The 20,346-nt window shown below is 39.7% G+C and overlaps 1 protein-coding gene across 9 annotated transcripts in view; it reads right to left on the bottom strand.

Moving 5' to 3' along the window:
• The window catches only part of TNS1 (tensin 1), a 398,798-nt gene extending 388,938 nt beyond the window's left edge, over nt 1-9,860 (bottom strand). For all 9 annotated transcript variants that reach the window (XM_087881674.1, XM_034421770.3, XM_087881677.1 and 6 more), the window contains exon 1: nt 9,516-9,860. In XM_087881674.1, coding sequence (XP_087737800.1) covers nt 9,516-9,644 — 129 coding nt within the window. In that variant the 5' untranslated portion in view covers nt 9,645-9,860. The remainder of the gene's footprint in view (nt 1-9,515) is intronic.
• Nucleotides 9,861-20,346: the final 10,486 nt, after the last annotated feature.

Genomic DNA, 20,346 nt, shown 5'->3' with positions numbered 1-20,346 from the left:
TAGGTTTTTAGTTCTTGGGGCTGCTGTTGTAATTCTGTCCACAGCTTCAAACCTGAGAATATTCTACAAGTAAAACTCGCCATAACTGTCCTGTTTAACAACAGTTTGAAATTATGTTGATGCTAAAAAAGTAACTTTATAACAAGGGTGTTGGTGTGGCATTCTCACAGCCATGTGATTGAAACTCTGGTGCTTCACAACCAGTGAACATTTATGACCTTCACAGTATCTTGCAATCACATGATCTCCATTTATGCACTTCACAGACCAGCTTCCAACAATCAGAGTTAATGGAGAAGCCAGCAGTAAAATCATAAGTCATAGTCAGGTGATGATTCTGTTCAAAACGGCTTTTTATTGCAAACCTAGTCTTTGGCATCATTTACTCTCCCAAATGAGTTTTTAATTATTCTCTAAGATTGCTTAAAAAGCAAAGCAATTCAGTAAACACAAAAAGTTCTCAAAAGGAAATGATTTAATCTGGAGGGAAGTGGGGGAGGGAATGAATGAATGAATGACAGTGTGATGGCAGACAGGTGATGAGAAAGCAATATGGAAGATAAATCAGAATAAAGAAAAAAGTGCAAAGAAATCTTGATGAAAATTTTAGTTGTTTAATTTTTCCCACATCAACTGAAAGAAATTTACTTGAAAAGGAACAAAGCAATAACAAAAACATAAAGGTGGAGTAGTTTTCTCTGACTTAATAGATCTTTGCTGTGTAGCTTTGCAAAACAGAATGATAGGTCTTAGTCAAAACAGAAAAGAGAAGCTTCCTCAGGAATAATGTTGAGCAAAATCTTTATTTACTTACTTAGTTACTTCTTTTTTTTTTTTTATTTCTTCTCCGGAGACTCAGGGCGGCTTACAATGCGTTAAGCAATAGCCTTCATACTTTTGTCTATTTATACAAAGTCAGCTTATTGCCCCCACAAACTGGGTCCTCAATTTACCCACCTTAGAAAGGATGGAAGGCTGAGTCGACCTTGAGCCTGGTGAGAATTGAACTCGCAGTAATTGCAGGCACCTGGATGTTAAATGCTGCCTTAGGAGGCATTAGCCTCCTACGCCACTCAGGCTTTCTTGCTTCATTAATATGCCATCCAATTACAGGGGTTGTAGGCAGTTAACAAATCTCATCATAAAATATCCATAAAAAAAGAAAAATGTTTAAAAACAAAACAAAATCATAAGGTAAAACCAGAGAGTATACGGTAGAAGCTGTGTGTGCTTGTGAATCCTATTCCCAATTTGAGCATCCATGCCTCTCCACCTTGATTATTACGATGGTATTATATACACAACAATGTAAAATCACAGCTGCCAATTCTTCATAATGGTTTTGGCCTTCATACACTTCAAGTTCTTCCCAAGAATCTAAGAGGTCGTAATGTATCAACATAGTAGATGTGCAGATCCAAGCAGTGTGGACTGTTGTAATTGACAGATAGGAAGTTTGTCAATGCCCAGATTTCCTAACTGCTGTCCAAGATTTTTGGGTATGGTAGCCAGTGTGCAGATAACACTGGGACCATCATGACCAGTGTATGTCATAATTTCAACTCCTATTTTCAGATCTTGATATTTGTGATCTCAAATTCTTTGCCTCCTATTCTTCTCTCCCCTGATATTCCCACATCAACTATCCATATTTTCTTTTTTTTTTCAATCACAGTTAAATCTAATGTGTGATGAGCCAAGACTTTATCAGTTTGTGTTCAGAAGTCCCATGATATTTCAATCTGCTCATTTTTGACTACATTTCAATTCTATGTTTTCACCAATTTTTTATTGTGATAAATAAAATATGATACTTTTTACAGATGTTCCAGTGAATCATTTTGGCAACTACCGGTATGTTATGTCATTTATAATCATTTTATATAATCTTGAATGAGCTGAGTATATGATTTACTGTTTCTTCTGCTTCTTTGAATACTCAGCACTTTGAATCACTGGATGATTTTTCAATTCCGGGCTTGATTGCATTAATTCGAATAGCTTGCGCTTGAGCAACCAAAATCAAGCCTTCATTTTGTTTGTTTTTTAATGTTCCAGTTTTAAGTCATTAACAGAATAACCAAGTTGGAAGGGACCTTGGAGGTCTTCTAGCCTAACCCCCTGGTCAAGGCAGAAGCCTTATCATCCCAGTCAAATTGTTGCCCAGTCTATTTTTGCAAACCTCCAGCGATGGAGCACTCATATCCTCATTGATAAATTGTTCTCACTGTCAGAAAATTTCTCTTTACTTTGAGGTTGGATCTCCCTTTAACATGCTTCCCCATTTCTCCTTGTCCTGCCCTCTGGTGCCTTAGAAAATAAATCAATCCCCTTTTCTTTGTGATAACCCCTCAAGTACTGGAAGACAATTATCATGCTGCCCCCACTGTCCCCCACATCCTTGTCTTTGTTAGGCTAGACATATTCAGCTCTCTCAACCATTGATCATACAATTTAGATTCAAGAGCCGTCATGATGTTTGTTGCTCTTCTCTACACACTTTTCATGGGGTCAACATCTTTTTTGTATAATGGTGAACAGAACTGGACACAGTATTCCAAGTGTGGTTTCACCAGTGCAATGTAAAGGAATGCGATCACTTCTTTTTGTCTTGATGCTATCTCTCTGTTGATGCCTAATACTACATTGGCTTTTTGGGAAGCTGCAGCACATTGCTGGCTCATACTTAAGTGGTGGTTCACTAGAACACCTAAATCATTCTCACAATTACTACCTTTGAGCCAGGTACCATCTCTTCTGTACTGATACCTTTGGTTTTTCTTGGCTAAGTGCAGGACCTTACTTTTCTCACCACTGAACTGCATGTTATTTAAGGCCCAGTATTCAAGTCTGTCAAGGTCCTTCTGGATCTTGAGCCTATCTTTCGAAGTTTAGCAATCCCTCCCCCCCATCTTGGTGTCATCTGCAAATTTGATGAATTTTTCTCCTATCCCCTCATATAGATCATTTATGAAGATGTTGAAGAGCATTGGGCCCAAAACCAAATCTTGAATTCCCCCACTGCATGCTTCCTTCCATGTAGATGTAATTCCATTGAGGACTACCTGCTGAGTGTGGTTGATCAATTGTGAATCCATTAGTATAGAACATTATTGAACAGAATTCAAAAGAAAGAACATGTATCTGAAATTGGATAATCTGATCAACTGGACAGAAATGTTTAAAAATTGACACCCAGGAGGAGGAGGGGGTGTTGGCTTTAAGACTGACATCTTCTGAAAAGAAATGGTTTTCCTATATTTTATTTTATCCCACAGGCCCAATATTGAAGACACAGCAGTTCTGGTACACTGATTGTGTCTCTATATATCCTTCTTTTTCTTCTCTCTAACCCTCTATCCCTAACCCTCCCATAAGCGAAGGGGGATCCTAATGATTTCTACAGCAAATGGGATGTCTCAAAGCAAAAAGGAAAGTCAGGCTGAAATTAATCAGAAAGCAGTGAAATTAATCTCATAACAAGCCAATGATGCCTCAGGGAAAAAAATGTGCCCAGCCTGTGTGCAGACAGACAAATCAGCATTCTTTGCTAGGATGTCAGTTGCCTAATGCTTAATCAAGAGGATAGAAAGGAGGATAGAATATATAGAAATCAAGGTTGCCCCAGAAATATGCCATCTGGTGCCAGAAGTGTGGCACCATCTGACTTCTTGATACTTTAATTGTGTGGACAGGCCAAGGATGTTTCTTGGCAAGGGGACAAGGCATTCTGCGCAAATTCAATGGTTAACTTGGCACTGACTCAGAATCAGCTTTGAAGTTCAAAGCAGATTCTTGGCCTAGCACAGATTAAGGTTATCTTTTTCCCATTCTGTTCTTTCCTGGCGCAGAATAAATATCCAAGGTTGTTCTTGAGCATAGCGCTCTTAGTATGAAGGAGAGTTCTATCAGTTAATGCTTTCAACCCCAATATAAATATCTTGGCTAATCTGGTTGAACACAAAAGCTCCCTTATAATTTGAAAAGAGATTGTTCTTGTGCCAAAGAGGAGAAATCCCACTCAAGCAGGAAGATTCTAGATTCTCAAATGAACAGAATATTAACTAGACCAGAGCCTCAGGACTATTATTTCTTTATTCAAATTATTTAGTTCTTGCCTTTCAGGATACACAATCTGTGAACTACATCTGCATGGAGGCTTGTAAATGTCTCCATATACAGTAAGCACTCTCACAGTATCAACAGTTTGTCAACATTGAACAAGACTTCAGGATCCTTTCTATGGGGCAATGCTAGATAGGCAAGGAAAGAGTTAAATATCCCATACATCTCCTGAGACTGCTCAAGCTAATAGCATAATTGCAGGAAATTAGCCCAACTGCATTGTGCCACCCAGGGGAAACATTCCTTGATTTCTGCTTACTGTATTCTTTATTAAGAAAAATCATACAGAAACAACAGCAGATTGAGCTAAACAGACTGCAAATTGGCACAGATGATGCCACTTCATGCTTGCTTTTGAAAATTAAACACAGCAATGTGAAACAATTCAGAATTAACTGAGAGGGATTTTTGTGGTCATATTTGGGCATCTATAATGCCAACCATTTTCTCCTACTCTTCTGAAGAAGAGTCCCAGACCAGCAGTAGAAGAACCTTGATAGAGGCAATACAGTAATATTGGACCTCATCAGAGTTTAGCTCAGTATTGCTGGCACAGGTTGGTAGTAGTTCTCCACCCTTCAGGTAGACATTTTGTTCCATCTGCATCTGGGGAAACCAGGGCTTGAACTTTTGCATGCAACACATGAAACCAACCATTGAACTATACATTAAGTGACTCAACAGGGCATCTGATGGCATTCTAATTATGGTGTGAGTTTTTTAGATGGGTTGGCATCAGTGGTGAAATGTAAAATTTGTTACTACCGGTTCTGTGGGCATGGCTTGGTGGGGGGTTGTAATATGACTCAGTGGGCGTGGCCAACTTTTTTTTTTTTTTTTTTACTTTTAAAACCATTTTTTTCTACAACCTCTTCGACCTTTTAAAGCCTCTTTAAAGATCTTTTTAAAGATCCCGGATCTGTGCACCTTCCGCCGCGCTGTGAAGACCTTTTTATTCCACCAGGCGGGCTTGGCCTAATCTTTTCCCTCTTTTTAATATGTAAATTTTAATCTGCTTTTAAATTATTGGGGTGTTTTAATTTGTCTGGGCCAAAATGGTTTAATTCGATTTTATCTGGTTTTTAAATTTTTTGTATCTATGTATTTTATTGTTTGGCTGTTCACCGCCCTGAGTCCTTCAGGAGTAGGGCGGTATATAAATCAAATAAACTAAACTAAACTAAACTCTGACGATCCCAGCTGACTTGCCTGATTGGCAGAGGCTTTTTTTCCTTTTAAAAACATTTTTTCTATAACCTCTTCAGCCAAAGAGGTTGTAGAAAAAATGGTTTTAAAAGCCTCTGATGAACCCAGCTGAGCTGCGTGATCATCAGAGGCTTTTTTTTTACTTTTAAAAGCATTTTTTCAGCCAAAGAGGAAAAAATGCTTTTAAATTTTTTTTTAAAAAAAAAGCCTCTGATGATTGCACAGCTCAGCTGGGCAATGAGGGGGGGGCAGGGATTTTTGCTACCGGTTCTCCGAGCCACTCGCCTCCATCGCTACCAGATCGGGCAATCCGGTCCGAACCGGGAGCATTTCACCCCTGGTTGGAATGTTGATCAGCAAATCTTGGGGAAGAAACCTGAATTCACTGTAAGTACCTGAGAGGGCAACAGGCCAATTGCCTGTAGGTTTCCGTTTGCACACAGAGAAATGCTGCATAATGTGTGATGATAAGCAAAGTGATGAGTGTGGAGGATCATATTTGTCTGCTAATAACTCAGAGGCTGTTTCCCTAGGTGATCGTATTCCCTGAAACTCCCCCACAACCATGGATGGCTTAATCAGGAGAAAGGACAAGGTAGTCGGAGGTTGCCAAGAATCTTCTCAAATGTTTCCCTTGATCCCAACAAAAAAAAACCCCACACCTTTCATTTTCTATGCATTCCTGAAGGACATTCTGCAACAACACTTCTTAACATATTTGAAGTGTGTACGTGTGTGTGTGTGTGTGTGTGTGTGTGTGTGTGTGTGTGCATAAATAGCTCTATATAGGATCTCCACAGCTCTACATAGGATTAAGCTAAAAGTCTCACAGGTTCAGCAGCTGCTCCCTTTGTAGGTTTTATTTGTCTTGGCTTCACCCCAATGTTCTTCAGAGCCGCATACCTAAATAAAGACCATTTTATTCTCAAACAGCCTTGAGAGATAGGATTTTTTTTTTAAAAAAAGGAAGTGAGAAACAACTTGCCTATACTACCTGGTTTTGAATCCGGACCTCCCCAGCTAAAGGCAAACATGCCCTTCTACTTACTTCCAATGTCTTGATATTTAGTCGGGGGGGAAAGAACTTCTTTGAAACAAATTGCCCTAACTTTAGTAGTTGCCAACCTCTGGCAATACTTTTTTAACTGCTCTACCTAGACTGGAGTCCTTTTAACAGTGATACCTGCAGAACCTGTGCACATGATGAAGTATTTCTTCTGAGGTAGATTTTAAGTTGCACATAGTTCATTCAATACCACACAGTCACTGTCCATTGGATCTCTCAACATCATATGGCATAAATTGACAGGGCACCTAAGATCACAGGAAAATTAAAATATCCTGGTATCTTCTTTCCCAGTGACGGTAGGCAAGCTATCTTCCACACTAGCCTATTTATCAAACAGATTGCTTAATTGAGGAATGCCCATAAACTTCCAAAAGAGAAATTCCCTGGGGAGAGGTATAGATTTATTTAACCCACTTTAATTTATTTTTATAGATAACTCAAGGCAGCAAGCATACCTAATGCTCCTTCTGCCTCTTATTTTCTACACCACAACAATCCTGTGAGGTGGGTTGGGCTGAGAGAGAGAGAGTGACTGACCCAAAGTCACCCAACCAGCTATAGTGCCTAAGGCAAAATTACAACTCACTGGTTCTTGGTTTCTAGTGCCTTAACTAACAGACCAAACTGTTCTAGTGTTTTAAATCATCATTTGATGTTCTGCCCAGTTATACTGCGGACTATACAATGGTTATGATGATGCAACTTAAACTTTACATTCTTACATGTGCAGGTGAATTATTTTGTTTGGCAAGGAAATTGGGCCACCACTTCACCTTAAAAATTCTAAATAAGAACTCCTGCTTACTGCTCGACTCTGCTGCGTTCCACATGTTTGCCAGCACTATATGTCAGGCATCCATATTGTGCTTTATTCACATTTTCGGTAGCTCATCTCCTTTCCCTTCCTTAAAGCCCCCTTTTTATTCTGCACTCTTGCTTCTTCCTAAATGCCGGTTATTTAAGGAAAGGAACAATTATTGTGATTCTCATTTTGAAAGAGCTGAGGACTAGTAGTGACACAAAGGAAGAGACTTCATTTAACCTCCCTAACACTGTCCAAAAAGATCTGTCATGAGCACCTATACTGCAACCTGTCTGAACCCAATCTCTCTGGAGAGATGTGGTACAATGTTTACCATTCCTAGCAATTAAGGGTTGATGATGCTGTAATTCAACGGCCCCCAACCTTTTGGGCACCAGGGACCTATTCCATGGAGAAAGGTTTTTCCATGGACTGGAGAGGGCATGATTTTGCATGCTACCTGCGTCTTGAAGATAGGGCTTCACTTGTTTGCACGGCCCAGTTGCTGACATGTTGCAAACTGGTGCTGGCCTATGGACCAAGGATTGGAGACCCCTGCTGTAATTTATCACACCTGGCCAGTCAGTGAAAGCTGACTCAGACACATAGCAATGGAGGTTGCAAAGTTGATTACCGGCCAATTGTCTTCATATATTTATTGGAATGTTTGATTCTAGTTTTTCAATTGTGCTGAAGACACTATACAAAAAATGGCACAATCCCTTTTATTTTTAATTATTCTAACACAACAAGATAAAATGAAGCACAACTGATTGGATGGAACAGCTCTTTGGTGGTGGACTGAAAAATAAAACTCCTGAACTACCTTTAAAAAGTTAGGTAAGATCATCTCTCCTGAGGAGAAAGAGGTATTCCAAAATGTCCAAAGTTGTATAAACTACAAAATAACCCAAAATTTAGAATCAGCTGAGAAACTTGCTCTCAATTATATTTTAATTCTTCCCGGACTTCAGATAAATGCCTCCTATGCCTGACCATTCATTTTTATTCATTTAAACATGTGGCACGAATAAACATGCCACAGAAAGTAGAGAATCCCTTAATTCACTGGGACATTTCTGAAGTAGCCAACAGAATACTTTCCCCCCAACTCAAACTACCTTGCGTGCCACTAACAAAGAGAGGGAGGAATGTTCCAGTGGGGCGCACTGCCAATGAAGCCCCAGGGCCACATGCCAAACAAACCAATAGTACTTGAGAAGGATGCTTATAACAGAATAACAGAGTTGGAAGGGATCTTGGAGGTCTTCTAGTCTAGCCCCCTGCTTCAGCAGGAGATCCTATACAGTACCATTTCAGACAAATGGCTGTTCAATTCCTGAGCAAGTGATCCCTGTCTCACCCTTCTTTTACAGACAGTCCTTGACTTACAACAGTTCATTTACCATGTTTCCCTGAAAATAAGATCCTGTCTTATATTTTTTTGAACCCTGAAATAAGTGCTTGGCCTTATTGCCATGCACTCAAAAGCCCGATTGGGCTTATTATCAGGGGACGTTTTATTTGGGGGGAAAACAGGGTAGTGACCATTCAAACTTACAACATCACTTTAAAAAATGACTTTTGAGTATGACCACTTTTCACACTTACGACCGGTGCAGCATCCTTATGGTCACGTGATTTAGATTCCGACGCTTTGACAACTGGCTCACATTTATGACAGTTGCAGTTGGAGTCGTCCGATTCCCTTTTGCAACCTTCTGACAAGCAAAATCAATGAGGAAGCTAGATTCACTTAACAATTGTGTTACTGGTTTTAACAAAATGCGGCGATTCACTTAGGAAACGTGTCAAGAAAAGTCGTAAAATGGGGCAAAACTCACTCAGTAAATTTCTCACTGAACAACATACTGTCATGGTAACTTGAGGACTACTTGTACTTTCTTTTTCTTTTTCTTTTAGCCCCCTTTCCTCTTCTCTTTCATTCCTGCTATTATTTTCCTCTTCCTCCTGCGCTACCTCGGATAATTCAGCTCCTGCTCCTCGCTAGGGACTTGTAACGTTTTAGAGCAAGACCGAGCGCGCCGCTATGCTGAACGCAACCACAGGATGCCAGAAGGATAACCTGAGGCGATCTAGTTGTCGACTCTCCGCCTCCTCTCCGCTCAGACCTCTTTCCAGACTGGGAGAAAACTTCCCGTTTAGTTTCCCTGTTGCGCCGCCGCCGTCGCCCCTCCGCCGACCTAGCCCTCTGCCCGCCCCCGGCTGCTTCACTCGGTTGGCTCCACACGCGCCGCCTCTTGAGGCTTGGAGCGGCTCTCCACACGCTGCCGGATGGCTCTTTCTACTTACCCTCGGCAGCTGTTTTCTCTTCCTTTTGCCCGGCTGCCTTGGAGCTTGCTCTTCCCGCCTCGGGGGCGCAAAAGATTGCGCGGGGCGAGGGGTTCCCTCACAGCACCCGAGATTCACCGTACATCCCATCCAACCAGACTCTCGCGGTGATGGTGGGTGATTCTGACCCCCGTCTTTGCTGCCCTGGATGCCAACCGGGCAGCGAGGTTCAAGCCATCCTCCTCCCCATGCCCAACTGCAAGCTCCACAGCGGGCACCTCGGAGAGTGGAAGAGACTGCCTGGTTGGCTCACCCTCTGGGCTGCCGCTGCTCCTCCCTCCCTCTCCCTCCCTCCCTACCCTGGGCCTGCCCGGACTAACTTACTTCGTGTGGGTGCCTCTCTTTCTAAATAAGCATGTTTTTAGGGAATACTGTAAACATACTGGAGATATGTTGGGGGGAAATAACTCTATACTCTTCATCACAAATCTTTTCCCCTTTTAATGTAAATTTTTATTTTGTTTTTAAATTATTGGGTATTTTAAATTTGTCTCAGCCAGATTATTTAATTCGTTTTTATTCTATTTTAAATTTTTGTATTTATGTGTTTTATTCTGTGGCTGTTCACCAACCTGAGTCCTTCGGGAGTAGGGCGGTATATAAATCCAATAAAAACAAAAAACAAAAACAAAACAAACAAAAATGAAGCAAAAAGTAAGCAACCCAGAGATGAGATTTTGTCTAAGCCTAAGGAATAAGGAGCGACTTCAAAAGCTGGGAGTGCATCATGTTACAACATTAGTAACTAGAATTTAAATTGTATTTCTTGTGAAATATATTTGTTTTTCTCTCTCCCTCCCTCTCTTACTCTCTCCCTCTCTCCTACATGCTATCTCTCTCCCTCTCCATCCCTCTCTCTCTGTCCCTCTTTCTTACTCTCTCCTTCTACTCTTTCTTTTTCTCTCCCTCTCTCCCTCCCTCTCTTCTACTCTCTCTCTCCTTCCCTCTCTCTCTCCAACTCTCTCCCTCCCTCTCCCTTTCCCTCCCTCTCTCTCCCTCTTTTTCTCTCCCTCTCTCTCCCTCCCTTTCCCCCCCCCTCTCTCACACACACCCCATTACCCACAACATTACACCTCAGGGAAGAGAGGCCATTGCTCCCAACCTAGGTGGCACCGTGCCTAGAGAAAGCCCAGAGATAGTGAGATGAAGAGGATCTATTTTCTGACAGGATCCCAGAAGGAGAGGGGAGATGGAGAGAGTTCAGGAAACTGGCACATGTTACAGCTCCTGGCTCAGAGCGACAAAGAGAAATTGTCCCTGACTGAGAAAGAGGAGAGAGGAGAGGAAGGACACAGGGGCACATGATGTTGGTGGGGGCGGAAAAGCAAGCTCTGTAATGAAGTGAAGGATTGTCTGCTTCGATACATCAGGAGTCTCCATGCCAGACTGTGTGTTTGGGGGGGGGGATACAACTGCCACCTCCCAAGGTGAATCATCAGCATTCTTCGTGGGAACTGACTATATTGTAGTAATATCTGCAGATACTTCATGTGTACAAACTATCCATTTTCCTCTCCGATGAGAACTGAAATTGTTCTCTGACCTTTGCAGAGCGGATAAACTATTGTGAGCAACACCCACTGCTTTGCGAGACAGCTGTTGTTGTGCATCTTACAGCATTTTCATTGATGCAGTGTTTCTTTGTATTGTGAGCTGCCCAGAGTTGCTTAAGATGGGCGGCTATATAAATCTTTTAAATAAAATCAATCAATCAGTACTTTGGCACATTTTTTTAATTTAAATGTGAAAGGTTCTGCTGGATTAAAACTTCAAGAGCAGTTGCCAGAGGCAAAAAAAACCCATATAGCTTTACCTCACAAACAACTGGTTAACCAGTTAACTGATCAATAAAGATGCCTTTGAATTAAACTCAAACTCCTAATAGCTATACCAATGCAGTTTTCTCAGCAGTGTTGGAAAAGTGGCTGGATATTGCTTTCTTTTGGGCCTTGTCTTTTTTAATTTCCCAGTTTGATGTACCTGTCAGTAATTCTCCATAATTTCAAGCAAAATCCTTTCCAAGCTCAACCTGGAGATGTCAGGACTTAGAAAGCTTTTGGTGTGTAAAGCAGTGCTGGCTTATAATCATGCTGCATAAATGTTTAATTCAATATGACAGTTCATCGATTTAATGAAATGAACCACAGACCACAACAGCTTCAACCAAAATAAGCATTTAAAGAATCTCGGAATTCTTTGTGTTATTACGATTGACGAGTCTACCTAATGGGCAAGAAATCATTATCAGAGCTGGAAACACCAGGGAGCCACCCCAGAACAAAGCAACTTCGTATGTTCACATATAAGCTAACTAAGAATACTACTACTTTTGAAGAGAAGTATCTTAATTTCATTAACTAACTTCAATTAATTTTTACTTTTAATTGTCAACTGGAATATGTCAAAGAAAGCAAAGTTGAGAACAACCAAGAGTGTATTCTGCATTGAAATACTATAATCCTACAGAAGTACAATTACAGGTGATTTTTAAAATCTTTTTCTGTGATAATTTAGAAAGAATGTCAGAACATTTGCCCCAAAACAACACAGTGAACTTAAGCCTGAGATCTTTAAAATAGTGAACAAATATTCATTTGATCTACCGCTCTTCCTTCTTTCTATCTTGGCAATTGGAAATGGATAGATGGATGGAGAAAAGCATTATTTTCTGCAGTCACATCACTTCATGTACCAATCTCTAACCTCCAAAAGAAAGAAACAACAACAAAAAGTGTTCTACAAGAGTTAATCTCTTTTTGCCTGGATGTGTAATGATTTATCATTCTTCAAAAATTGTAAAATGAATAAAGTTATTTTGAGTACAACTTCAAGAACTTTTAAGTTCTTTCATCCAAGTAAGTCCCAGCCTAAGACATACAGGAAATAACTGGTTGGCCTCCATCTTGTTTGAATAGAGCTCCACTTTTGCATTTGCAAAAGGGGAGTGATTGATGCTTCTTTAAAGAGAGTCTAACTTTTTTGTAAAGTCCCTCTCGTTAAATTACAGGCAGTAGAGTATACTCATTTAGGAAGTTGTGATGAGCCTTTTTAACACACCATTTCAAGCACAAGTGTGATGTACTAACTCCTTACTAAATGTACTTACATGTGCTGTTGAACCAACAGCTTTCAGCACCTACTTGTGAATGAATTTAGCGGAAGCAAGCCTTCCATCCTGTAATCTCTAGCTGTAGTCTGGAGCACCAAGACTTAGGAGGAGCTCCTTTACAAGTAGTAACTTTAGATCAAGTGATAAAAGCAAGGATGGGAGTTCTCCAGTCCAGAGGCTTAATTCAACCCAATCTCAAAATGTTTCTCCTCTTCCTTGGCAAGAAGCCTCTGGATGGTCTTTCCTAGGAATTTTTTATTTATTTTTTTGCCTCTTGCTCAGTTATTATTCATCAAATATGTTCTGACCTTTACAGATATTCCTAAATAAATAGACAAGATGGGCAAAAACATGACTTAAAAGAAATGAAGTGGGGGTGGGGGGGGAAGAAAGGTGATGCACACCTGATTTAAAAATGAAAAATTATAGTTCTGTATCCAATTATTTCAACTTAAGTTCAATGAAAGAAACATATCTTTTCCATTCTAATAATATAATTTTTCATTACAGAGTGGAAATTTAGGCAGCCCACCTTCCAAATATTGCTGTTACAACTTTAACCATCAACCCTGATTATAGGTTATACTAACAAGAAGATTTAGAAGGCACAATTGTCCAATAAAACTAAGGTTCATATTTCTCTCTGGTCAGGGCCTATGCTAATAGCTAGATTTAAAAAAAAAAAAACTCTTGAATATCAAATGATTATCTAGTGCTTGTCATTCTTATGAATTACTTTTGAGTCACTGGAAGACCTGAAGCTAAGGGAGAAGAAGACTGGGACAATAACAATGGAAATCTCATCATTCAGAAATGACTCCTTTATGAAATAGTTGTCAAATTATTGCTGTGTTACCCATCTTGTCTATCCAATATAGAAATCAACATTACATCTCCTACAGCTTCCATTCTTCATATTCAACCATATTCAACATTTCAGAGCTGGCAACATAGTTAACATGTCCTTTAACCAAAGAGGGTTATTTCCACAGGATCTGTCTTTCCAGCTTTTGCAATCTTTTGGCTTCCAAACATGTTGGACTTTTAGTTCCCATAATTCCTTAGTCAGGATTTTTCCTTTTCCTGCTCATCTTATCTTCCTTCTGCATCATATTTTCTGTGAGCAAGTTTGATGTCAGGGACTTCCATTCTTACTATTTTATGTCAGAGAGATTTTCAGGGTGAAGATCGGAATATAAATGCTTTAAAATTCAGTGAAAAAAGTAGATAACAGACACATATATAACTATAAGTTCTTTGACAGGGTATAGAATTAATGACAACATCTAGAACATGATAGATGTGTTCTCCAACTTTTCCTATAATAGCCTTGATTAGCAGGATCTTAACATTCTAGAGCTACATTAACTTCGGAACCTAACCTGAGTTATCCATATGTTGTAACACATAACTGCAAATATGTATGTGGAATCACGACTGCAACCTGGAGTTCTTTTTCTCTATAAGTTCTTCTGTCTAGATAAACTATACTGAAGTTAGCCATGATCAGGAACATGAAAAATGCATGTTATAAAGAAACAGGAAAGAGGACAGGATTGCTGCTCATCCTTATTATACAAAATCCCCATGCTTTCCATATTTCTCATCACCTTATGGTACTATGGATATATTATTATGGTTCATGTCATCAAAGATTTGTCAGAGGGCACAGTTTGGCTCATTGGCATTATTATATGTAGAAAGAGCCTCTAAATACATATGTGTTGCGTAAAGTGAAGGGCCAAAGCAATGAGATCCAACCCCACTCCCAATCCTCCTTTCATCACATTGCTAGGATAGAACTCAGTTGTGTCTCAATTGATAATTATTCTAGTAGACATAAAAATAGGAGAAAGACCCAGACAGACAACTGATTAACTGATTTAAGCCATCCCCTTTTGACCAAGAATGCAGCTGGGAAGGGAGGATGTCTACCTCATGTGGATTATGACCGTGATGATGAACCTATGGCACGCGTGCCAGAGGCAGCACGCAGTGCCCTCTGTGTGGGCACGTGAGCCGTCGACCCAGTTCAGCTCTGCCGTGCACGCGCACGCACCTCCCACCAGCCAGCTGATCTTCGGGTCTCTGCCGTGCATGCGCCGGGGGGCGGGGCGCATGCATGGGTGCAGCCTGCACATTGCATTTTGGAGATTTGGGCGCGCTTTGGGCACTTGGTCCGGAAAAGGTTAGCCACCACTGGACTATGACCTCATGCCTTTTCCTCAACCCCTAGGATTTACCATTACACCATCCATTGACTTCAGAGGGTGAAAGCCCAGGTCAGTTCTCTGCCAGGGGGATACATTCCTGCCATATTTCAACTAATTGAAATCAGGAGTTACCAGCCACCAAAGGCCATGGGAATGGGGCGGGAGGGGGAGCCTTGACTCCTAGAAGGAAAGTTGTGTCTAGGATTGCATACCATCTATTTGACAAGGAGTTTATATAAACTCTTTCAAATAGCTAACAAACAATGGAGTCATCACACTTTCTCAAGGCCTAATGGGCAGCCAACCAGGAAGCACTACAGTTCCATACCCTGTTGTAAATAATGTTCAGTCCACTGTCATCAGCTTTGTTTTTTCAATTTGCCACACTGAGAAAGTACAGATGCCTTTCTGGCAATCTCTGTCTTCTCTTTATAGCATACTGCACAGTTTCAACAGGAAAGCAAGATCCTGTTCAAAGGCATGATGAAAATAGTCTTGAATTGCACTAATAAGAGGAGACCTGGACAAGGAATATTCCCTTACCAAGTGAATACGTAACACTTGTATCATACAATAGTAAGATGCAATTATTTCAACTAAAAGGGTTTTTTAAATATTTGACAATGTAGATGATATTTAACAAGGGTTATGTCTTAAAGCGCTCCATGGCTTAGGACCTGGTTATTTACGGGACCGCCTGCTACCACCAATAGCCTCCCACCGGCCAGTACGCTCCCATAGAGAGGGGCCCCTCCGGGTGCCGTCAGCCAAACAATGTCGGCTGTCGGCCCCTAGGGGGAGAGCCTTCTCTGTGGGGGCACCTACGATCTGGAACGAGCTCCCCCCGGAGATACGTAGGATCCCGGATCTGCGCACCTTCCGCCGCGCGCTTAAGACTTTTCTATTTCATCAAGCTGGCCTGGCCTAAATCTTCCCCCTTTTTAAATGTGGAAATTTTAAATGTGGAAATTTTAAATTTTAAATTTGTCTTATTTATAGGGTCATGGGTAAGGCGTTTTAAATTGGGGAGCCATTTTGGATTTAATTCTGTTTTAAACGTATTTTAATGTTTATATTGTATGTTTTTAATTTTGGCTGTTCACCGCCCCGAGTCCTTCGGGAAAGGGGGCGGTATAAAAATCTAATAAATAAATAAATAAATAAATAAATAAATAAATAAATAAATAAATAAATAAACTTCCCTATGCTCGAAAATATAATATTATGGAGGGGAAATAGACTCATAGGTTTGGGGCTGTTTTGCAGGTGAGCTGGATTGGTTCAATGTTAATAAAGTTGTTAATATAGCATTGGAAAGAGAAATAAGATTTTAAAATATGAATGTACTATAAAATTATAAAGCAAAATTTTGGAATCCATTAAGTAATAAATCTGTGTCAGGGGCAACAGAGGACAGTGGAACAAACACTGCATAAGACCATGGTTTTGTAATCATAGTTTGTTGAATAAACCACAATTGAGAGAGTTCACATGTCACACAGAAGCATCAGCCATGCAATAATAATGGCTGGATTTACACAACACACAAATCTTAAAGAAAGCTACTCTATATCTTTGTACTCTATATTAATCAAATCACTTAGTAGCATGATATTAACAACTTTAAGAATGGTAGGTATCAACAGCCTACTGAATGACAAGTTGATATCGTATACCAATTCCAGATAAATATACCAGTTGTTATTAAAATACCTTCATGTGGGGTTCTTGGTACTATTTGACCTTGGTTGTCTTTTTACAGATGTTCCATTGCCAAACTAGGTAACATCATTAGCATTGATGATGTTACCTAGTTTGGCAATGAAATATTTGCAAGAAAACAATCAAGCTCAGAGAGCATCAAGGACCCCACATGAAGATATTTTAATAACAACTGGTATATTTACAAATACTACAAATATTCTCTTCTATTGGTACCAAATATCTTCATCTATACAGTATAGGCCTCTTGGAAATCAAGTAAATTTGCAATACAAACATCAGTTTGATGACATAATATCATTTAAGCAGAGAACAATATGAAAACAGATAAAACCCAGATTAATTAAAGAATAGCTTTTTCCTATTCTGACATAGGAGATTGCAGACCATTCCTGGTTAAGTTGCCTGAAGTTGCTTAATTCAAAAGTTTGCCCTTTCTTTCCAGGTACAACAGAGTACAGGACCCAGTGGAAGCCTGCTATTTCAGAACTCCAAAGTTCTGGAGAAATGTGAACCTTCACTTTCTGCAACCAGGGCTGAGGAAGCCACCTTTTGATGAAAATTTGAAGATATGGCAGAAGGGTATTAATAATTTTGTCTGGGCAGGGAAGAGACCGAGAATAAAACAAAAAATAATGCAGGATATACATGAAAGAGGAGGTCTCAAAATGCCCAACTTAAGACTATATTATGAGGCAGCTGCCCTATCAGCAATGAGTGATTGGATGAACTCAACAGAAGAAAGAATATTGAATATTGAGGGATATGATTTGGTTTACGGGTGGCATGCTTATTTATTATATGATAAGAAAGTGGATAAGACTTTTAAAAGTCACATATTAAGGAATGCTTTATTGCCTGTCTGGAAAAAGTATAAGTATAAACTAAATGAGAAGTTACCAATGTGGGCAATACCCAGACACGCGATAGAGAATATAAGTGTAGAGCAAAAACAAGATGTGATTACATACAAAGAGCTTCTTAACAAGGAAAGAGGTATACTAAAACTAAAATCTTTGAATCAACTAAGAGAAGAAAGGATAATTCAAACATGGTTTCAATATGTATAGTTGCAAGCTAGATGGAGAGAAGATCAGAAAATTGGTATTTTGCAAAATGAGGAGAATCTGGTAAAACAGATTAGAGATCAAAGTCAAATGCATATAAAAAGGTTGTATAATGCATTGGTAGAAATAGATTCGGAAACGGAGTTAGTTAAGGACTGTATGATAAAGTGGGCAGTGAAGAACCAATAATGATGGAAACGTGGGGAAAAATATGGGTTAGAAATGTGAAGTTTACGCAAGCCCAAAACTTAAGAGAGAATTTTTATAAAATGTTTTATAGATGGCATCTAGATCCTAAAAAGCTAGCCTGTATGTATCCAAGTGTGCAACCCAAGTGTTGGAGATGTGAATGTGATGGTGCCACGTATTATCATATATGGTGGACATGTAAAAAAATTAAGCATTTTGGATAAAAATATGGTGGATTATTCAAAATATTCTCAAAAAGAAGATAAAATTTACTCCACAGTTCTTCTTGTTAGGTATAATTACAGATTGTACTGTTATAGAGACTAAATTGATTTTAAATTTAATAACAGCAGCCAGACTTTTGGTGGCGCAGTATTGGAAGAAGGAAGACTTGCCTACTATTGAAGAATGGACATTAAAAGTAGTGAATTTAGCAGAGATGGCCAAAATTTCAGCGTATTTGAAGGACCATTCAAATGAAAGATATACATCGGAATGGAGAAGATGGATTGACTATATTCAAAACAAATATCGGACTAAAAAGCTTCAAATAGCTTATGAATGAAATCAACTTTTTCTTTTTGAATTATGTTTTGTTAGTTGAAAGGGGAGTTAAAGAGCAAGAGGGAATTAAGAGCCTACAGAAAGTTAGCATATTTTAGTTTATGTTTGTTAAATGTTACACCCTGTATTTGCTCTGGGAAGTCTGGGGTGGGGGGAGGGGGGTTGGAGGGAGAGGGGGGATGGGGGATGGGGGATGGGTGGTGGGGGGAGGAGGGGAGGGGGGGAGGAGGGGAGGAGGGACGGGGAAAAAATTGTTGTAATATTTGATAAAACTTTTTAATTAAAAAAATGCTCTTCTCATCCATCTCAACCCTAAATCTCTGAAGATATAAACTTAGGAAAGTTAATAACATGTAATGGAAGAAGACCTACCAATCAGTGGAAAAAGTCACCACATGGAATGGTTTCTTCCCCTTCAGTAGAAGTTTTCAAATAGAGGCTGGATAGTCATCTATTGAAGATGATGTAGTGAATCCTGCCACTGTGCCGGAAGTTGGATTTGATGATCTCTTCCAACTCTAAGATTCTATGACTGTAAAGATCTACTCCTGTATTAAAAGAACAGTTGAGAAACGTAAAACCCAGAACACCAAAATGCAACTAGTGAAAATTAGTAGGCTAAAAGTAGAGTGAGCCCATCTTCAGTTTAGTCCACATGAAGGTCAGCCTAATTTATGGAGTTATTATCAAGACTACTGGGAAAATCCCACAGAAATTGGAGGGACTGTTGCTGCTCTATTTCACTTTTTTGGGGGGAGGGGGGGTTTAAATAATGAAACTTAAATGTGCAATAATGAAACTTTATTTCAATGTAATTGTATAATTATGATAGAGCATAGTTTTTCTCCATAGTGTTCTCTAACTTACTTTGTTCTGCATATTAACAATTGTGATTCGGGGTGGTTTTCAGCGGGATCCTCTTTTAATTCTGAACAAAAAATGTTAAAACCATTTTTTGTGTCCCTTTTATTCAATATGTTTATATTTTCTTTTATTTTGTTATCTCAGGATTGAATATTGTTCAGATGGTCTTCCATTTTGGCATTGGTCACAGCCCAGTAATCAAGTAAAGGAAGGTTTCAGAAAATTGACCAATCAAATAAAATTGTGTTTTAGATAATTAGATTCATATGTGTATGTTTAATTTCATTTTATAGAGGGGCCACTTAATATTGATTGATTGATTGATATCCCACCTTTATTATTTTTACAAATAACTCAAGGCAGCTAGCATATCCAACACACCTTCCTCCTCTTCCTTTTCCCACAACAACAACCCTGTGAGGTGAATTGGGCTTAGAGTGAGTGACTAGTCCAAAGTCACCTAGCTGCCTTTCATGACTAAGGACTAGAACTCACAGTTTCGTGCTTTCAAGTCTGGTGCTTTAACCACTAGACCAAACTGGGTCTCTCTGAGGGGTGGGTTCTATTTACCTTTACTACCGGTTCACAACAGGATCGCTCACACGCGTGCCCTGCTTCTGCGCATATGCAGAAGCTTCTGCACATGTGCAGATCACTGATGACAACATCCGGGGCAGTGGGCAGGGCCTCCCGCCAGTTTTACTACCGGTTCTTGTGAACCGGTCCGAACCAGGGGCAACCCACCACTGATCTCTCCTTTACAAAAAGAGAAGAGGGGGAGGGGAGACAAGGTGCTTTCCCCCACTTTCTGTATGGAAGTAAGAGTTGAGGATGTCAGGAGAAATCAAAAGTAAATTCAATCAGAGAATGGGTATTTAAAAATGAGTGTGATAAAACAAAAAGATAGGACAAGAAATAATGCGTCCTGTATGGATGTGCTTTGGAGAATGAATGAGGATTGAATTGCAGAACAAAAATATGAAGAGTGAATGAAACAAGAGGAAGAAGATAAATGGAGTTTATGAGATCTCCCCAAAAATAGAGGTCATGACATGATAAAAACA

This window comes from Pantherophis guttatus, chromosome 1, assembly GCF_059756535.1.
Source record: "Pantherophis guttatus breed Tessera chromosome 1, ASM5975653v1, whole genome shotgun sequence".
Lineage (NCBI taxonomy): Eukaryota > Metazoa > Chordata > Lepidosauria > Squamata > Colubridae > Pantherophis > Pantherophis guttatus.
Note: the sequence above shows the minus strand (reverse complement) of the source record. Positions and strands in the feature narration are given on the sequence as shown.